This window comes from Gossypium hirsutum, chromosome A02, assembly GCF_007990345.1.
Source record: "Gossypium hirsutum isolate 1008001.06 chromosome A02, Gossypium_hirsutum_v2.1, whole genome shotgun sequence".
Classification (NCBI taxonomy): domain Eukaryota; kingdom Viridiplantae; phylum Streptophyta; class Magnoliopsida; order Malvales; family Malvaceae; genus Gossypium; species Gossypium hirsutum.
The window spans coordinates 104,497,517-104,518,546 of NC_053425.1; the positions used below are offsets into that span (position 1 = coordinate 104,497,517).

General features: G+C 32.4%; 3 protein-coding genes across 3 annotated transcripts; 2 read left to right on the plus strand and 1 right to left on the minus strand.

Annotated features, from left to right (window-relative positions):
• Window positions 1–1,240: 1,240 nt before the first annotated feature.
• On the plus strand, window positions 1,241–2,846 carry LOC107935277 (uncharacterized). The gene has a single exon (XM_016867853.2). It carries the CDS (start codon window positions 1,571–1,573, stop codon window positions 2,657–2,659), a length of 1,089 nt encoding a protein of 362 aa, XP_016723342.1. The 5' UTR covers window positions 1,241–1,570; the 3' UTR covers window positions 2,660–2,846.
• A 4,383-nt stretch (window positions 2,847–7,229) lies between these two features.
• On the plus strand, window positions 7,230–9,822 carry LOC107935276 (cytochrome c oxidase subunit 6a, mitochondrial). Its single transcript, XM_016867852.2, has 4 exons — window positions 7,230–7,559; window positions 7,863–7,969; window positions 8,078–8,120; window positions 9,568–9,822. Exons 1-4 carry the CDS (start codon window positions 7,445–7,447, stop codon window positions 9,603–9,605), a joined length of 303 nt encoding a protein of 100 aa, XP_016723341.1. The 5' UTR covers window positions 7,230–7,444; the 3' UTR covers window positions 9,606–9,822.
• Window positions 9,823–16,072: 6,250 nt separating this feature from the next.
• Window positions 16,073–19,577, minus strand: LOC107935254 (uncharacterized protein DDB_G0290685). The gene is made up of 2 exons (XM_016867821.2): window positions 19,311–19,577; window positions 16,073–18,730 (listed from the first exon to the last, which is right to left on the minus strand). The coding sequence occupies exon 2, from the start codon at window positions 18,705–18,707 to the stop codon at window positions 16,275–16,277; it is 2,433 nt and encodes an 810-aa protein (XP_016723310.2). The 5' UTR covers window positions 18,708–18,730; window positions 19,311–19,577; the 3' UTR covers window positions 16,073–16,274.
• Between the last annotated feature and the right edge of the window lie 1,453 nt (window positions 19,578–21,030).

Genomic DNA, 21,030 nt, shown 5'->3' on the forward strand with positions numbered 1-21,030 from the left:
CAAAAATGTTATCCTAAATGAAGGAATAGGGTGATGGATTTGGAGAAACTTCACAATTCCAGCCTTGCTTTACCCTTTTATTGAAGTAAATAACAAGGAAGCGGATGCAAACAAATACATTGCAGGCTCATGATAGTGATTTCATATATTCTGTATATAGCGTTAATTTCACTAAACATCCTCAAGTTATTACCTAAATTTAAATTGGTCCTAAAACTTCAAAATGTTCTGATTGAATCTTCAAAGTATCAAATATTATAACAAGTATATCCTTTTATCAATTTAGATGTTAAATACTAGCTTTGATTTGATGTGGAATATATTCAAAGCATACGTATCAATTTGTAAATATATGTAGAGCGGATGTCCCTTTTAGAAGGGCAGAATCAAAGTATAGTGTCGAACAAGTAGGTGTAACTATTGAGTTCTATGGCAGCGAACTCAATGGAGTGAGTTATAGCGATCCTGCTACTGTGAAAAAATATGCTAGACATGCTCAATTGGGTGAAATTTTTGAATTAGATCGTGCTACTTTGAAATCCGATGGTGTTTTTCGTAGCTGTCCAGCCCCCCCAAATAGTCCGATTTTTCCTCCACGACGATAAGGAGCTAAAAGATCGACTACTTTAATTCCTATTTCAAAAATAGATAATTTTGTATCTAATTGTATGAAAGTGGGTGCGGATTTATGAATAGGGGATGTTGTGCGAGTATCTACAGGACCTAAATTATCAACGGGCTCCCCAAGCATGTTAAAAATTCGTCCTAGGGTCACTCCGCCGACTGGAACACTTAGAGCAGCTCCCGTGCATACATATCAATTTGTAAATATATGTATACTTATTATATGGATAATCTGGATCTATCGAGCTAAAAAAATACAATGCCAATAAAAATAAATTTAGGAGCACTATTTCTTCTTCTTAACACATCAGGTCTAAGATATCTATACATGTTCTAATTGAATCCTTAAAGTATCAGTATTATATCAAATATGTTCTTTTGTTAGTTTAGACGTTAAATATTAGTTTCAGTATGATATGGAGTATATTTTGAACATAACGATCAAATTGTAAATATGCATGTATCTATTATATGTACACCTTGAAAATGACATGTTAAAAAACAGACACGGAAATAAAAGTTAAGAACACTATATCTTTTTTATTTAACACGTCGTATCCAAGTTGTTTATGCAAGTCTACACATGTTTGTAATTTAATCTACGTGTTTTAAATATTTTAAGCATCAATAAGATACTGATGCTTTGAAACTCAATTTAAATGTTTTTAAAATTGAGGACCAATATAGAATTTTGGTTGTAGTTTAAGGATGTAAGATGGAATTAACCCTGTATAAATGCATATAAGCGAAGAAACGACATTGTCAACGTAAGAAGAGGCTTCCATGTGAGCTTCCCCGTTCTCCTCCATCGATTACTCTTACATATTTCTTCCTCAAATCTCTTCTTCTTTCGGCTCCCATTTATCAATCTTGAATCTCCTTTTAAACCTACAAGCAGCTGCCATTGGAGAAAAAAAAGCTCTCAATTTCTTCAGCTGAATCTCCAATGGCTGCAACAGCAACAGCAACAGCAACGACAGCCCAAACCCACCGTCCAAACCCTTTACTCAAAGCTCCACCGCCAAGATCAAAGCTCGCTTGTTTCTCTTTCGCTGCATATTCCAAAACCCTTATCCACCATCTTCAAACCCTCGACATCCCCATCCTGCCTGGTTTAACCGACCACGAATTCACCTCCATCGAATCGGCTTTTCACTTCACTTTCCCACCCGACCTCCGTTCCATACTTCAAGAAGGTCTCCCCATCGACCCTTCGTTCCCAAATTGGCGATCATCATCACCTCAGCAACTCAACGTTCTCCTCAGTCTTCCTTTATTGTCTTTATCAAAGAACATTACGTTGCATAACTTTTGGTCTCCGTCTTGGGGTACTAAACCTTCGAATCCAAATGAAGCTTTGGGTTTGGTTAGAAGATTGTTTATAACAGCGCCTGTTTTAATTCCTATATATCGGAATTGTTATATCCCTTCGACGCCGAACATGGCGGGAAACCCTGTTTTTTACGTTGACGGTGAGGAGGTTAGGATATTGAGCTTTGATGTTAATAGGTTTTTTCAAGAGGTTGAGTTTTTGAGGAGAGGTGGGGTTTTCAAGCCTTTCATGAGGAAGAGAAGGAATGGCGTTGATAACAAAGTGCCGGCTTGGGCGGCGACAGCGGCTCGGAGGATCGAGTTTTGGACGGACGTGGCGGAGAAAGGGAGGAGGGTGGGGGCGCGTGGGGTGACGACGGGGTGGTGGTGGAGGAAGGAAGAGGAGGAGTTCAGGTTAGGCGGGTGTTTGGAGGAAGTGTTCTGGAGGTTGAGAGATGGAGGGTGGAGAGAAGAGGAGGTAAAGGACATGATGATGATGGACGGCTGTGATCAAACACAGATTAAACCAAAAATTGGGACCCGACCCTTGATCGACGGAGATGACGCCGCGTGGCATACGCGGGTTTTGTCGGTTGTGTTATTGCGTGCGGGTTGGAGTAGGGAAGATGTACTGTACTCGCTTGATCTTGATGATATCGACGGTGATGAAGGCCTGTATTTGGAACTTCAATCGCCCAGTAGCTGTTGCATTGATGAGGGATGATGATCATCAGAAACGCAGAACCAAACGGTGGATTAAAGTGCAGGCAGTGTAACTATAATGGACCTCACCTCACAATACGTGTAATGCTATACTACTTTCATTATACAAACATTTTAATTATTTTTGTAAATTATTTTTTTTCACATGTGATACATATACAAAAATCTAACATTTTTATTGTAAATAATTTTTTTTGTCAATAATTCGTGGTCTAATATAAATTTAGATTAATATTATGGTCAATGGTTCCTTTTTAATTTCAAGCTGTATATTTTGGAATATCGATAGGCTATTGGTCCCTTTGAATAGGTATTTATTTTTAGTGTGATGCGTTTATTTTTTTTTCTATCGGACGCTTTGCAGTATTTATAAAAAAGTGATGAGAAGGAAATATTTTTAAATCCCCTCCTGATTTTGTTATGATAAAAGGATTTCAATGTGATTAATAACATTATAAATAAAGATTTTGTTTTAATTAAGTACCAATTATTCGATCATGTTTCTTTAATTTTTATATTATATTTTAATTAATTTTTTAACTTTATCTCATCAAATAGTTAATTTTTATGTGAAATTAAGGTATCTTTAATATCTATTTTATGGTCATAAAAATTAATTATGGCACATTCATAATGTGGGTGTAAACTTTTCTATAACAAATATATTTATAAAAACTTGACAAATCAAATAAATGAGGCTTTAGTTGAACCGGTAAACTTGAGATATTAAACACCATGGTATTTTAGCTTCAAATCTCATCATGCGTATTTTTCTAGATTTAAATATAAAAAGATACAAATATCCTCGTAGTAATACTTGTTATTTACTAAATAATCTAGTCATTGTATCAAAGGCTACTTGGAGTTTCTTTTAACAAGCAGAATTCCTTGTGGTGCGAAGTTTTCTGGAAGAAATATTTGCGTGCTGCATCCTTTATGGAGGTGGAACAAAAGTCAAATGCTTCTTCTACTAGGCATGGGATTTTAAGGACGTAACTTGTTATCAAATTTGGTTGCAAATGGAGAATAGGAGATGGTCAACAGGTTTGCGAGTGTTGCAATATGCTTAGAAGTTTGTTACATACATCTTTGTTGCCATGAGTGTTGTTATGCCAAGGTTAGTTTGAGGACCATGTTGGATTAAATGGACAAAACCGCATTAAGGAAGTTACATACTCAACTCAAATAGGGATGTAAAATCTCGCTCATGCTTAGCTTCAATCAAGGGTCTTATCCGAGATAGCGAAGCTCACTGGATTGGAGGATTTATGGTGAATATCGGGATAACAGACAACCTACAAGCAGAATTATTGGGTTTCGAGCCGATTTTTGTCTCGCAAAATCCTTGAGAATTCGTCAGGTCATGGTGGAGTTAGATGTGCTACTAGTGGCACAATTTCTTCAACAACATTTTGAGAATAATCATTTGCTAGGTACTTTGGTTAAAGATTGCCTTAACTCGGTAAAAGAAGGATGGGTAACTGAGGTTAGTCACATTCATCGTGAAGGAAATAGTTGCGTGGACCACTTGACAAATTTAGCTTAGAACATTAAGAGAGGTCTGGTTCATCTTGAGACGCTGTCGGTAAGCCTTGAACCCTTTCCATAGTGATGCTTGTAGAGAGGGGGTAATTCTAATTTAGTTTTCTTGTTTCTTTCTTTTTGTATCCCCTCCCCCAAAAAAAATTGGGTTTCCGATAATTTTACGGTTTTCGATAGTTTTTTATTTATAATAATCTCATTATTGGTTATAATCATATATGCTTTTTTTGACACAATGTTTAGAACTGCCCACAGCCCCTCCCTAACCCATAAATAGGATAATGCACTTTTACAAACTCGAATTCATGATTTTCTGCATTGACAATACTCATATCAATTAAGATAAAACTCAATTCACAATAACAAATAGTTAACTCTTTAAATACAGTAAAAAAACCTATAAATAAATTTAAAACGATGTCAAAAATATATTTTAATAATTATTACAGCTCACAAATAAAATCTAAGTGATTCATAGAAAGTTCTACTTGCCAACTAAGAACTTTGACCTGAATGCTGACTGAAGCCAATAAATTCAACGCCGTTGGAAAACCCAATCCAGCCCCTTCACTTTCATAATTCCATGTATTTTGCATGTTACTATAGCCGTGATATGTTGTATCAATAAAGGTAGAATTATGCTTCGGGTATGTATTCTTCACACTTTTGAAATTTAGTCCTTTTATTTCCTGGATTTAAAAATTAAAGTATTGATTAACTTTTGTGAAATTTTGTTTATATTTTATCAATTAAAACTTTAATTCATTTTTTTGGAGGGGGGTTGTAATTTTAATTCTTAAATCTAACTTTCTAATATTAAATTGTTACACATTCAATTTTAATGGAAGTTCATTTCCGGTATTCTGAATTAGATTTTGAATTATGGAAGTCGAGTGACTGAATTTTTGGAATTAAAAGTAAAAAAAAATTTTAAAATCTCAAAAAGTAAAATGACTAGGGGAACTATTAAACTTATTAACAAAATATATTTGGACAGAGTAAAAATCAAAATCTTCATATTCTCAAATAGAGATATTCATGAGTCGGGTCGGGCTCGGACATTGAATGTTCTAATCTGAACTCAGTCCATATTTTAAATGGGCCTAATTTTTTTATCCAAACTTATTTTTCGAGTATTAACATTTTTGTCCAAACTTCTCAAATGTTGGACAGACTTTCGAACCTAAGTAAATAGCCTAACCCATGTACAAGTCTATTCCAAAATGTCAACTAAGAGTTTGGTGCGAATGAAGCTAATAAATTCAATGCCGTTAAGAAAAACACAACCCAACCCCTTTCGTTTTCAATGGCTTGTGAACTCCATTACAAAAAAACCATTGTCATCAAAGTGCAATAGACTTGGCCCTTTCCCTGAAGGCTTCAAGGTCAATCCATAATTTAGTGTGTGAGTGTGACTATGTGAGTAAAGGCAAGGGGGAATGGGCAGTGGGGGCTTGGTCTCGGTGGCCTTTCTTCTATACCTGACCCAACTACTACGGCTTGACCCTAATGGTGCATTAAATACAACCCATGTCCATGGTGAAGTCAACAATATCATAATATGGATTTTTATAAAAAATTAAAATATTTATTGTAAGTAGCAATGATTATTCCTCTCATTATTGGGTGTTTTTTAATGAAGTAAATAGCAGGTAATGAAATGTATTTCATTCTCATGGATAAGAATTGAACTCCCAACTTCATTATTAACATGGACTAATTTATAACAATGATAACAGTTGGACCTTATTTTTTAAATCCAATAAGTAAAGAATCTAAATTTCTAAAAATGAAAGTAAGATTAAAGTATATTTTAGCTTTGAAATTTAGACTTCATAATTTAGCACAAATAAACAATCAACCCAACATAAAGCTTAAAAATTATACGAATTTAGTTGAATGGAAAATCTAAACTCATTGATACGTACAAGTTATTATTTTTGTCACGTAACTCAACTACGTGTTCGAGCTTGAATGTATTGTACATTCAATTATGTCATTATTTTTTTTTTTATAATTGTTAATATATATTTTTAAAAAATCATAATTGAGAATTAGAAAAAAGATAAATATTATATTTTTTATGATCTTTATTTGCATTTTTGCATATAGTGTTTTGTGTTTCTCATTATTAAGTGTATTGAAAATAAAATTATGATACATTTTAATTATTATCACTTGATTTTATAACATTTAAAAGAAAAAGTTAATATTAAAAATATATTTATAAAAAATTTATTCAATAATTGAATAGAAAACAAAGCGGTAAGGTAATTATTTAAATAAAAAAAAACTCATAACCTAAGTTCAATATTTAGAAAAATATCATTATATTAATATTTATTATTTTATTAAAAATGACTTTTAAATAATTTATCTAATTAAGATGGTATTAATTGATTCGTGACATCAATTTAGTTAGGTAAATTAGATATAGTATAGATATTTAAGTATATTATATTGGGTAAAAGTATCATTGAATCTCTTGTACTTGGAGTTAGATTGTATTTTATCATTTTTACTCAAAAAATAAGTAAACTAGTCCTTATGCATTAGACCAGGGAGTAAATTTATCATTTCTATTAAAAATTTTATCCATTTTTACTGTTAAAAATTGACATAGCTAATGGAATAACTAAACAATTACATGTATTGTGTCATGTGTATTAGGCCCAACCCGACTTGGACTAGGCTTGGACAAGTATTTTTACTTTTCTACCTGACTTGAATTCAATTTAAATAATAATTTTTTTAAAAAATTTAAATTTAATTATAAAATATATAGAATATCAAATAAAAATATGCTTTTAATATTTTATTAATCTTTGAATAGTGAATGGGTCTTTTGGGCAGACCGATTCAGCTCATGGATAACTTTAATGTACAAATACCAATTTTTAACTGTAAAAATAGATAGAAGTTTTTATCAGAAGCACCAATTTATTCTTTGATCTAATGTCAATAGACTAATTTTTCAATTTATTGAGTAGAGAAGCAAAACTAAATCCGACCCCTACAAAAGCCTCTATAATATTTTTACCATTATATTAAAATTTTATATTCGCGTTTGGTTTGCAATATTATCAGATTTTTTTTTTAGAAAACAAAAATTAAAGGGGAAAAAGCCACGCACTTTGCACGTGCGAAACCCTTCTAGTTTGGTCTAATCTAATTGTTGACTAAAATATATAGCGTATAAGAAAACAAGGGTTTCAAGTCGTAGAGAAAAAAGAAATCGATAAAAATGGCGATGGCGAGTGTTCGATCTGGTCTCCTACGAGCAGCCCTTCGCGGCGGCTCTCGTCCTACTGCTCCTCCCACGCGTGGCTTCGCTTCCTCTTCTCATCACGATGATGCTTGTATGCAACCTTCCTTCTATTTTTTTAATATTTTATCTGATTTGGATCAATTTTATTTTATTAATATATTGATTTCCTATATTTTGAGTTGTTGCAAAACAATTTTGTACTTTAGGGTTTTATTATCTAGTTTAACCTTTTGATTTTAATTGAATCTATGTTAGAAATAGAGTAAGTAAAATAAAATTTAGATTATTAAAAGAATCGTAGTTTTGGATCTTAGGGAAAAGAAAATCTTATAACAGCTTGGAAAAATCAGATATATATTTTTGTTTTAACACGAATTTATATATATATTTGCAGATGAAACCGCAAAATGGGAAAAGATAACATATTTAGGTGTTGCTACCTGCACTGTTTTAGCGATTTATAACCTATCAAAAGGTCATCCCCACCATGAAGAGCCTCCTGTAAGCTTACTTTTACTATGTTTAATTTTAATTATATATTTTTAAAAAATATATTTTTGTTGTTAATTTTTATAATTGGATGCTGTCATGATGTTTGAATGTTTGCAGGCATACCCATATTTGCACATTCGCAACAAGGAGTTCCCATGGGGTATGTTATTCTTATTGTTAACGGTTTCAAGTTATTTAAGTTCGAGTTGATTTTTATTTTTTTTGGTATTTAGATTTTTCTGTTTAGGTTCTACTGGGTCTTTCCATGACAATTATAACTGATAACATTGCTGGATTTTCTTTTCATTTTGCACCATTGGCTTAAAGGTCAAGGAACGTAAGGAATTCTAGACAATTTTAGATATTCTAGGGCAGAACTAGAACCAAATTTACTTTTATTGGCTTTGGTTATTAGCTAATAAATCCTATTCACTTTGTTCAAAACAATTTCTTTTTCAAGCATCCAAAACACTAGCTTAGGTAATTTATATGGAGACTTAAAAGTTGCCAACTCATAGTGATGTTTTGCATATCAATTAATATGGAAACATCCAACATGCTATCGGCAACCAATTATGGTCTGTCTTGTTTTAACTTAATTTGGTTACTAGTAATCATTAGTTTTCCATCTTCTACCCATGGAAAAAAATGGCCATCTTTTCCTCTCTCACCTAATCTTTGCAGTCATATGTTGAATGTTGTTACTTGTTGGATATTTACTCTATGTTACTTAGACTCTTCATTTTTACTGAATTACCTGGGTCCGAGACACCGATATGGGGATTTGACCTTCAATGATCATCCAAATATATGGAAAAACTTAGAAAAGACTGATACCTGTGTCGGATACATACCTGTATCTGACATTCACACCCAAGTCCAAGTAACGTAGTATTTACTTCCTATGATATCTATTATACTAACTATAACACTATCTTTTGTCCTTAACCAAATTCTAGGTGAAAAATTTCCTTTCAGCCTATCTTACAATCATTGCTTATGTTTCCACATGCCTAATTCCTAGATAAATTGCTAAGACCTGGTCTAGACTCATTTTCATTTGATCATTTTTACAGTTACATTATTGGGTTTAGCTTGTCTCCAATTGTATCTTATGTTATCTAACCCAGGAATCTTATAAACAACATGTTTTTGTTGTGTCTCGTTTTGTGATTTTAATGAAAAACTAATCTAAGAATGCCTTTCTTTTTTATTTTTTGTTTTCTAGATAACTGTTATTACTGGTAGGAGAGTTTGACAATCATATTGCATATGAACTATAAAAAAACCACCATTTTCTTATTTGTAAAGTTTTATACCAAGACCATTGCTATTAACTCGCTGTTGTAGGCTCAGCCACCCTTGACCTAGCAAGCATTTTCTGTTGTGATTGATGATGAGCCTATTTAAAAGAAATAGGTTCATGAGTGATCAAGTAATCTAGGTATAAAATTTAATATTATCATTTGGAGTTTCTAATTGTGCTTTCCAATATTGGAAGTGGATGTATGCTTAATCAAGGATCTTCATATATTAAGTTTATTGTTACTCATTTATGTAATCGATTGATTCAATCTTTTCATTGTTTTATTTATCATGGTATTCAGGTCCGGATGGTCTGTTTGAGAAAAAGGAGCATCACTAGGGATGGCCGGATGGATGCATATCTTTCCGAGTTCGGCGCATTTTTATCATTTCTCTGAGAAATCAATCAGATAATTCTGTGGATCTTTTGTAATTTTAGCACTCGATTTCCAGTTTATGGACTTTTAATTGCAAGTTCATCAGGTTTTCTATATGGTTGTGCCTGCCTACCATACTCTGTTTCGAAATAATAAGATTACTGAATGGTTTGTTGTGGATATGGTTCTATTGAATGCTTGCATGAACTACTTGAAGAAGGATATATTTCTTTTTCAGCCAAAATATTAGTTTGGGCATATATAGTTTTTGTTATAGTATTGATACCTACCGATTTCAGTTTCAGTGGGTATTTTAAAAAATAATTATACATATATTTATTGCTTTTAAATTTTTAACGAAATATATATTATACAACATATCCATATGAAAATGCGAAATTATTAATTCTATTTTCTAAGTTAATTTAAATTGAAATGTAATTATGAAATATAAAACTGATCAACATAAAAATATAATCATTTAAAGTTGGTTTAAAGTATTAAATTTAATTTAGAATATCAGAATGCTTTTGTTGTTACCCAAAGACTGGTAATGTCCACCAAATCCATGAAGTTTGTCTTGTTTATGTTGTCATTTTGTATTTAATTTGATTTTAATGTTTAATTTAATATTTGAGTTTAGTTTTATTATTTATTCGAGTAGTATGTGGATTGATTTTATGAATATTAGATAAAAATAGTTTTTATTTTTTGAATTACAATAATAGGGCAAAACTCAAGTAATGAACGCAATTAATATAACTCAAACCTTGGTTACACTTGGAGTGGTGAATACTCTTAACCATTAGGCTATCACATGGGTTTGATAAAAAGAAATTTAAATACTCAAAAACTTACTTAAAAAAAGAAACTAAAGTATTTGAGATTTTACTTTTAAAAGACATTAATATTCTTTTATTCTGACTCAATTGATGTTGGTGTTAAAAATTGGTCACAGATAAATATTTGGGTTAATGTATCATTTGGTATTTATATTTGGCTTCAATGTTTATTTCGGTTCTCGAGCTTTTTTGTCCTAATTTGGTGCTTGAGTTTGGTTTCAATATTCAATTTGGTACTCAAACTGAATAGCATCATGTGGTCCAATAAATGTTTGACATGTGTGCTCTGGCAAAAAACCATAGGTACTTAATTGGGACAAAATGAAAAACTTAGGTATAAAGGTAAAAGTATTATAGAGGCCTTTGTACTAGGAGTCAAATTGCATTTTGACTCTTTTACTCAAAAAATGGATAAATCAATCCTTATACATTAGATCAAAGAGTAATATTTTGTTAAAAAAATTATCCCCTTTTACCGTTATGTGCTAACATGGCTAATGGAGCAATCGGACAATGACACTTAGCGTGCCACATGTATCTCATATTGTCATGGAGGTATTAATTCAAGCAATTTGCATGACATTTTTAGTAAAAGAAATGAATGGTTAATAAACTGTGAAATGGGTGAAACTTTTTACGTGGAGGAACTAATTCAAGCAACTAGACAATAATCTATTATATCTTAATAGTAGAAATGGGTGAAATTTTTATCAAAAGGACCAATTTACTTCTTGATCTAACGTACAAAGATGGATTTGTCCTCTTTTTTAGTAGAGGGGGAAAAATGATATCCGACTCTTAATATAGGGGTCTCCATGGTACTTTGCCCAAGTATAAAATTGAACATTGAAGTTAAATTTAGGTACTTGTATAGGACAAAGAAAAACTCAAGTATAAATTTGAAATGACCTAGGTACTAATTGAACATTGAAGCTAAACTCAAATACCAAATGTAACAATCCAATTTTCAGTGGTATCAGAAATAGTGGTTCGAGACCACTAAAATTCGATAAGTGAGCTCCTAAATATTATTATTTAGTGTTTATGAGTTAATTTTGAATTTATGAAAGCTAAGAATTAGTGATTTGCGCTTTAGAAATAATTATTAGATTAATTGGTTTCAAAAACGAGGAATCAAGACCTCAATTTCATAAATCGAGCCGTAAATATTTTTATAAATATTTACGGAGTGTCATTGAGTTAGTGTTAAAGTTTCGTTAAAAAATTTTAACGTTTAAATAGTTAATTAATTAAAAAAGACTAAATTGAAAAAGGTGTAAAACTTGTTAATTAAAGAAATAGTGACTAGATAGCCCAATTAATAAATAAGAAGGTTTTAAAAAGAAATTGGGCCTAATTTATTAAGGCTGGACGGTAGAGATATAGAAATTAGTAAGGAAATAATGTGAACAAGGAGCAAAATTGAAAATAATATAAAATTTAATAGTTAAAATAGGAGGAAATTGAATATCTAGATATTTCTTCCAAATTCTCAGCCAAAAACACCATTGAAGAGCCCTTAAGAATCTGGTTTTCATATTTACTGCATGTAAGTTCAATTTTTGTTTATTTCTTAAAATTTTTATGTTTTTGAGACCTTTACAATTAGGTCCAACTATATGTTTCATTTGTTTTTGATTTCATGGGTAATTTTGAAAGTTACCATTGATGAGTGCTGGGAGTTTATGATGAATTAATATGTACTTGAAGCTTTAATTTTGTTATATGATGATTTTATTAAGTAATTTTGATAGAAATTGATTTTAGGACCAAATTGTGAAAATGTTATGAATTAGGGTTTGATGTTGAAATTATAAATATTAAAGGTTGTATAGTAGTCTAAAATAATTTTATAAAGTGTAATTAATAAAAATTAGCTCAATTGATGGGATAATCGATCAGGGACTAAATTGTAAAAAATTATAAAATTTGAGGTAAATGTGTAATTTCAAAAATTGAAGGGCATAAATTGTGAAGTGAAGAATTGAATTAGATGCTGATGAATGAATAATTTTATATTATAGATCAAGAGCCCGAAGAAAATCATGAAAAAGGATAATTAGCCAAATAGTCCCTGAATTACAACAAATTCTACAAATTGGCCCAGGTAAGTTCATATGGTTGATATTTTATGATTAATTTTTAATTTAAAAATGATATAATGTATTATTTCATATTTTTGTTATTGAAATATGATTATTGTAATAATATGAAAATCGAATTGAAAGTTTAAATTAAGTGGAACGCAGGATTGAGTACGATCTTTTCGTGACACAAGATGAATTGACAGATAATACCATGGTTGGACCATGGAAATATTTAAATGTAAAACCATAGCTGGGCTATGACATTTCAGTGAAAAGACCATAATTGAGTTATGACACCGTGAACGTAAAACCATGGTTGGACCATGGTAGTATATATATGTGTGTAAGACTATAGCTGGGCTATGGCATCCTAATGGAAAGACCATAACTGGGTTATGGCACTATGAGATTCTAGTGTAAGGCTATGGCAATGCCATGGCAACATATGTGTAAGACTATAGTTGGACTATGACATCAAGAAGACAATGTATTCAAATCCGTAAGACGTTCTCTAATTTGACAAAAATTGATAAGTGACAAATAGAATTTGTGAAGTTATTGGTATTGAGCTCAATCAAGTGAATTCATCATTTGAAATTGCAAATGGTAGGAAATGTTAGTGACATGCTTATTTAATAATTTATTATAGTGTATTCGGTAAGATTTATTTTTAAAGTCAAATGAACTTACTAAGCATCTTTAAGCTTACTTGTGTCATTGAATGTTCTTTGTAGATTGTCAAAAAGTTCGGACGATCAGATCAACACATTGAGCCACACTATCTAGATTGTTCCGGTAGACTTTGTTATACATATTATGGTTTGTATGGCATGTATAGGGTTAGACTAGAAAGGAGTTAAACTTGAAATATAATTGTGAACGATACATATATATGTTTGTATGCATGCATTTAGTAGTGGTATTTAGTAAATCAATGAATGAAATTATTTTGGTAAGTCTATGTAAATAAGTTTTCTGATGTCCTATTATGTCTAAAACAAGATATTTGGCTTGTATGGTTGTTTGATTGGGATATATTGTTATATGAGAATGTTGTATGCAGGTTAATAATAAAAAGGGTGAGAAAAATGACTTCAAAATGGCCTATTTTCGATTATACGGGCAAAGACACAAGCGTGTGTCTCAGTGGTATGTGACACACGGTCTGGCACACGGGCATGTCGTCCGGTTGTGTGTCCCCTACACCTTGAAATTTCAAAACAGAATGCCTAGGTTTTTTCACACAGCCTGGGACATGGGAGTGTGACTTGACCATATGACCCCTACACTTTGCACACGGCCTAGCACATGGGTGTGTGGTTGGCCGTGTGTCACAAGTTAGAGAGTTACACAAGTAAAGACACAAGCGTGTCTCCTGGCCGTGTGATCCACACGGTTTAACCATACGGGCGTGTGTCTCCTATTTCAAAGAAAATTTTTGATATTTTGCGAAAATTTCTCGAAGCCTTCGGTCCAGTCCCGATTCACTTCTAAGGTGTATATTGGGCCTCAAGGACTCCTCTAAGGGACAATAAGAATGTTAAATGAATGGTTCTTGATTTTAGAATAAAAATTGTGAAATGTCTGAATTTAATTTGTATAGTCCAGTAATGCTTCGTAACTCTGTTCTGGCGACGGATAAGGGTTAGGGGTGTTACACCAAATTGGGACATAAAAGCTCAAGTACAAAATTAAATATTTAAGCTAAATATATGTACCAAATAATATGTTAACCTTAAAAATATTTCTCTCTTTTCGAAAGATGCTCTTGATGAGATGATAACGCATCCTTTTACGTACGAAATGCAAAAAATATGATAGTATAATTTTTTACCCTTGAACTTGGTAACAAGATTCATTTTGGTACCTATATTTTTTTGTCCACTTTGGGACTTGAACTTTACAACTAGGCACAATATTATCACTTAAAAATTTAAAAATTAATGTAAATTTTCAAGTGGTGATGCAGTACAATCTCAGAGTGTCACATTCAGTATTCTAATAATTGGTCTGGTAGTTGAACAGGTCAAACCATTGGTTCCTGATTCAACCAATTCAATTGCCAAAAAAATAATAATTAAAAAATCATAAAAAATAAAAAAAATTAATCCGGTTCAACTTATTCAACTATTGATTTTTGTTTTAGTTTTCAATTTTTACTTCTTTCAAGCAGTTTTCGAGTCGGTCAATTTAACCCTTTGTTCAGACTATTATATCGATCAATTCTAAGTCTGATCTAATCGTGTTTCAGTAACACTGGTCACATCATCAAATCTTGATAGAATCTAAGTTCAAAGACTAAAATGGATCTAGTTGCCAAGTTCAAGTACTAAAGCAGACCTAGTTGCTAAGTTCAGGAGCCAAAAATTATATTATTCAAGAAAAAAAATTGTTTTTTTCTACCATATTAGTGCACCATGTTGTATTTTTTAAAATGAAAATGATTGTTCATGATTAGGTCCTTTGGAAGAAAAGAAAATTCCATATGAAAACATTGCAGCTATAATTGATTGTACCAATTATTACTTTATCTAATTCATTTCATAAAAATAGATCCCCACAGGTCTTTCTTAATTATAATATGCATGTTGAAGCAAAACAAAAGCAACTAATTATGAATTACCTAACAAAATAGGATAGTTACCATAGAAGAAGCTTCAAGAAATAAATAGCAAGTATCATGGGAGGAGTTGGGATGTCCATGAATAAGGTATTGAGGCACCATCAGGCTTCACCAACCCCAGTGGTCCTTGCAATTTAAGCAATAAATTCATGGATTTTTTAAAGAAAAAAAGGGCTAGTAGCATCATTGTTTCTCAAATTTTAAAAGGTTTTAATTGGATCCTTTTAAAGGTATTTGTATTGTATTGATTAGGTCATTTTATCTAGCTTGAACATTAAATACTACTTGAACTATATGTGCAGAGTGTACTTATTGCACAAACAACCTATATTTGACTTTTAAAAATAATAATAATAACTGTCCTAAATTTTATTAAAATTGTCATTTTTCAAATTTAAAAAAAAATTCAAAATTTCTAACCATTTTTCAAATATTCAAATTTGCAAAAATCCAAATTCGAATCCAGTAAAATTCTTTTTACATATATAAAATCAAAATTATAAGTATTTTGTACCACTAGGTTTGAGTGTTTGAATTTAAATTTACATTCGTTATACAAACAAGTAATTAGATTTGAATAATTGAATATCCAAGCCATCTATCCACATCCAGTTCAAATCCTATTAGATAATAATTATAAAATCCAAATATTATTTGAATCCGAAAAAAAAAATACATGTGGATATTCTAATCCATAATTCAAAATCTCATCCCTAAAGTAATTTGAGGAGTAGCTGAGAATATTTGATGTAATTATCCCAAATGTCAAGCAGTTCTATTTTTGTAGGATGATTTAAGCACCAAGAGACACATTTGAAGAGAGACCTAAAAGGATTTTCTTTCCTATTATATATATAAATATATATCCTTCATAAAGATATGAAAACTGGGGAACTTCAATTATTATAACTAGAAATCTACAAGTACAAAATAATATAAAATTTTTCAGCACTAATATGACAACAAAGCACAAGTAACCAGGAACATACAGTTTCCTGATCCCATATCAGGAAAGAAGAAAAACAAAAATTTAGTGACAGTAATTAGTTCATATACTGAAATCTCAAACCATTATCAATTTCATTCCGCAGTTGCATTCTCACTTTTATTTCCCTCACTTGTGGTACCTGGCAAAGTTCCCAAACCAGTTTCACCTTCTTTTACTTCTTGATTCGTTGAAGAAGTGTCGGGATTATTCTGGGTGTTTCCATCTGTATTTGTGTCATAATTGCTGCTCCCGTTGCTGTCGTTGAAGCTGTGAGTAGCATTGTTCTCGTTCTCGTTCTGACCTGCGTTTTCGTTATTGGAGGACTGAACGGCATTGTTCTCATTTGAACTTGAGTTTTCGTTGCTGTTGGTATTGGTCTGAATGGCATCGTTGCTCTCGTTGGTGGTGGTGTCGGTGTAGCTCTGAGAAGCATTGTTTTCGTTCTGACTTGCATTTTCGTTGTTGTTGGTGGTGTCGGTGAAGCTTTGAGATGCATTGTTCCCATCCTGACTTGCATTTTCATTGTTGTTGGTGGTGTCGGTGAAGCTCTGAGATGCATTGTTCTCATCCTGACTTGCATTTTCATTGTTGTTACTGCTCTGAGCAGCATTGTTCTCGTTTTGACTTGCATTTTCGTTGTTGTTGTTGTTGCTGCTGTTGTCAGTGTTGCTCTGAGTCACATTGTTCTCATTCTGACCTGCATTTTCATTGTTGTTGTTGTTTTCGTCGGTGTTGCTCTGAGTCGCATTGTTCTCGTTCTGACCTGCATTCTCATTGTTGTCGGTGTTACTCGGAGCAGCATTGTTCTCGTTCTGACCCGCATTCTCATTGTTCTCAGTGTTACTTGGAGCGGCATTGTTCTCGTTCTGACCCACATTCTCATTGTTCTCAGCGTTACTTGGAGCAGCATTTTCGTTCTGACCCGCATTCTCATTGTTCTCAGTGTTGCTCTGAGATGCATTGCTCTCATTCTGACCCGCATTTTCATTGTTCTCAGTGTTGCTCTGAGCAGCATTGTTCTCATTCTGACCCACATTTTCATTGTTGTCAGTGTTACTCTGAGTGGCATTCTTCCCGTCCTGACCCGCATTTTCATTGTTATTGTTTTCATTGTTGTTGGTGTTGCTCTGTGCAGCATTTTCATTTGAACTTGAATCGTTGTTTTCCTTTTGAGTAACATCTTCATTTGCATTTACATTGTCATTGGTGTTGCTCTGATTGTCTGTGCTGCCAACATTCCCATTCGCATTCCCGTCATTGTTAGAATTGCTACTATCATTCCCATTCTGACCTGCACCAGCATTATCATTAGTGTTCGACGATGTTCCACTGTTCTGGTCAGCATTTGAATTTTCATTTGTGTGTGTCCCCTCTCCTCCAGAATTATTGTTTGATTCCTCACTCTGAACAGCATTTGAATTGCTGTGTGATCCGGCATTCGATTTTTCAGTCTGTCCATTTGATTCACTGGAATCCGAATTACTTGTAGAACCTCCATTAGCTCCATCCCCATTATCAGTTGAAATAGGGGTTGTATTTGAATCTGAGTGTTCATCATTGCCACCTGAATCCGATTTCTCAGATAGCTGAACCATACCATTTACATTCTCGGTTGAACTGTGTGTTGTATCTGTCAGATTCTCATTCAATTCCGTAGCTGTATCGGGATGTGCATCTTCTTTAGACTCGGCTTCGTTATTCCCATTACTGCTTTCTTGATTGTTTTCAGCTGTTCCATTTTCTTGCACATTCGACTCTTCATGACCGACATTGGCCGCTTCACTGCTATTTGTTTCGTCCTCCCGGTCATTCTTATCTTTGTTTTCCAACTGCTCAGCCTTGTTGGAATTTTCTGAACCACTCGTCTCATTTTGGGTATCATGGACTACTTCACTTGAAGCATCATCCCCCTTGTAGTGCTCTTCTCTCGCTTCTTCATTATTCCCATCAATTCCATCACGAACCCGATCATCCGAGCTACCTGCATTCTCTATCTCACCTTCACTCTTCTCCATCTCATTGCTCTCTTCCCCAATCTCTTTATTTTCCTTTTCTCGACTATCCTTGATGTTCTCTTTCTCTTCATTATCGCCTTCACGAGTCTCCTCATTTCCTTTGTTTTCATTTTCCATAGTCTCTTCGTTATCGTCATTCCTATGTTCTTCACGCTCAGTTCCCTCCTCGGGTATCTCATTATCATGCTCATGCATCCCACCGACTTCCCCATTTCCTTCATCTTCGGTTACCTCAGGCTTATTATCTTCATCCCCATTCTTACTTTCTTCCTCTTCTTCCTCCTTATGCCGTGCATCTGTAACAGTCATCCCTTCCGATCGAGGGAAGTCCTTTCGCCCCAACTTCACAACATCACTCCCAGATTTCTCATAAATGGCTTTCTTCTCCCCAGAGTGCTTAACTTGGTAAAGCAGCCAAATGCAAATACCAACAAGAACACATATTTGTAGAGCATGCTTCACCTTCAATCCTTTCGATCTTTGGTTCCTACCAGGTGAAAGCCGGAACATGTCGGACTTCCTTTCGATTTAACCTGTCGGCAAAACATCGGAAAAACATCGAAATTCTTCAAAATCCGACATATTCATGTAATTCAACTTAATAATACCACAACATTTCATCAACTAGAAGTTTGCAATAAAGCCGAAAATGAATCATATGAAAGAAATTAATGCGAAAAATCAAATCGACAGTGTTTATGCAATGAAAAATCCAGATCAACCCATGAACTAAATATTCAAGTGGTAGTTTATTATGAACAAAACTTAAAATAATTTATATGCAATTCAACTTTTCACTTCCCAGCATACTAATAATAACAACAATTACACTAATCCAATCCAAAGAGAAAATTCCATAAAAAATGAAAAAGAAGAAGTAAATATTAGACCTTAAACTAACAAAAATATAAAGATCACTATTAATAAAGCACAAAAACAGAAAAGCAAAAAAAAACAGCAACTTTTTTTTTTGCGGTAATGGTAGTGGAAAAGGAATAAAATGCAGGATCGAAAAGTGGATTATAATCTGAAACAGATCAACAGCTTGCATTTTTAAAGCAAACCCATTTTTAATACTTGAAAATTAAATTCAGAAAGCATTGATAGACTTACCCAGAATCCAAATGATCCCCCAAAAGGAAACTAAAACTAACGAAGGAGAGATTTTAACTTTTCTTGGGAAATCCCGAGAATGGTTAAGTTTCCAGGAAAATTTTAAAGAAGAAAGAAAAAAACTTGACTTCGAGATTAGGAAACTTTGTGTGTCGGTGGCTGAATGAACTTGGATCTGGAAATGTGGAAACAGTGCCTTTTTTTCAACGCCACATATATGTTCATATGGAGTCCTTCTTAAAAAGTGTCTACATTTTATTAAATGTCTATATAATTTGTTTACATTTAAAGTTTGTATTTTTATATTAAAAACTATTAATTTAGTTGAATATATAAGTTAAAGATTAAAACTTTAACTTTAGATCGATCGAGAGTCCATCATGGATAATTGTGTAAAAATTCTTTAGCTAAAAATGATTAATTAATCAAAAGTCCTTAAAAGATTGATTAGATTTTAAATTACTCCTTCTGTTAACTTAATTGTCAATTTAGATGTCAAATACTAGTTCAAATTTGATGTGAATAATATTTAAAACACGTGGACCCAATGGTAATTACATATCAACGCAAGGATAAAGCCAGAAATTTTTCTAAAGGCTGAGATTAAGTTATATATTTTTATAAGAGCTAAAATATAAATTTATCCTAATATTAGCTTTTTTCTTTATGGTTTTCAAAAAGACTAAATCGAAATGTTAGCATTTTGGGAGGAGATAAAATATAACTTAAGATTTTATAAATTTTAGATGACTAAATCAATAAATTTTCATTTTAGAGTGGCTAGGGCTTTGCATGCCTCTCTTTCTTCACCCCTGTGTTAAAGTATCAATATTGTATGAATCAAAGCTTTTTATCTCAACACCCCCCCCAAAAAAAGGATTTTTGTCAATTTAGTCGTTAATTTAAACATTAAACGTTAGTTTAGATCTAATGTGAAGAATATTTAAAATACATAGATCCAATTGTAAATAAATATCAAAATATTAATATTTTTTATACAATGCCTAAATTACTCATAATCGTTTCCAACATTTAAATAAGAGAATAAATGCACTTTAGTATACTCGAACCCATATCCTCTTACACCAACAATAATATTGATGTCAACTGAACAATACTCAATCAGTTCAAAGTACTAATATTATATCAACCAAATCCTTCAGTCGATTTAGACGATAAATGTCAATTGAGATCTAATGAGACAAATATTTAAAATACATGAATTCAACTGTAAATATGTCTTTTTATAAATTGATCTATTATTTTAAATATAACATTTAAGCTAACTTCTAGGTTGACATAGACATAATTAATATGTTACTGTAGTTTAAGGATTCAATCAGAATATTTTAAAATTTGAGGACCAATTTAGAATTTATACTATAGTTAGATAACAAAAAATATATTAGACAAATTAAACTCATAATCTCTCTGCCAATCTCACTCTTTCTGTTTTTACTCACTCTCTTAAAAGCGCGTGAAAAACACACAGATATTAAACTGTGTCGTTCTGTCTGAATTGGCCGCATCAATCGCTGTCAATTTGGAAGAGAACTCAACATCGGGAGGTGGTAAGTAATATGAACTCATTATTTGAAACATCAAACAAAAATTATTCACATTTTTCCCCCCAAATTAGGCCACATGTCAAATGTCAACAACACCCATATGTTAAAGTCGGTGATCGGTACATTGATGATTTTTTTAACATTATTATTGC

Bases quoted from the DNA above. Each gene is read 5' to 3' on its own strand.
- LOC107935254 (XM_016867821.2), bottom strand. From the start codon at position 18,707: ATGTTCCGGCTTTCACCTGGTAGGAACCAAAGATCGAAAGGATTGAAG.
- LOC107935276 (XM_016867852.2), top strand. From the start codon at position 7,445: ATGGCGATGGCGAGTGTTCGATCTGGTCTCCTACGAGCAGCCCTTCGC. The intron at 7,970-8,077 runs GTAAGCTTACTT...GAATGTTTGCAG, and splicing joins CCCACCATGAAGAGCCTCCT to GCATACCCATATTTGCACAT. The intron at 8,121-9,567 runs GTATGTTATTCT...CATGGTATTCAG, and splicing joins CAACAAGGAGTTCCCATGGG to GTCCGGATGGTCTGTTTGAG.
- LOC107935277 (XM_016867853.2), top strand. From the start codon at position 1,571: ATGGCTGCAACAGCAACAGCAACAGCAACGACAGCCCAAACCCACCGT.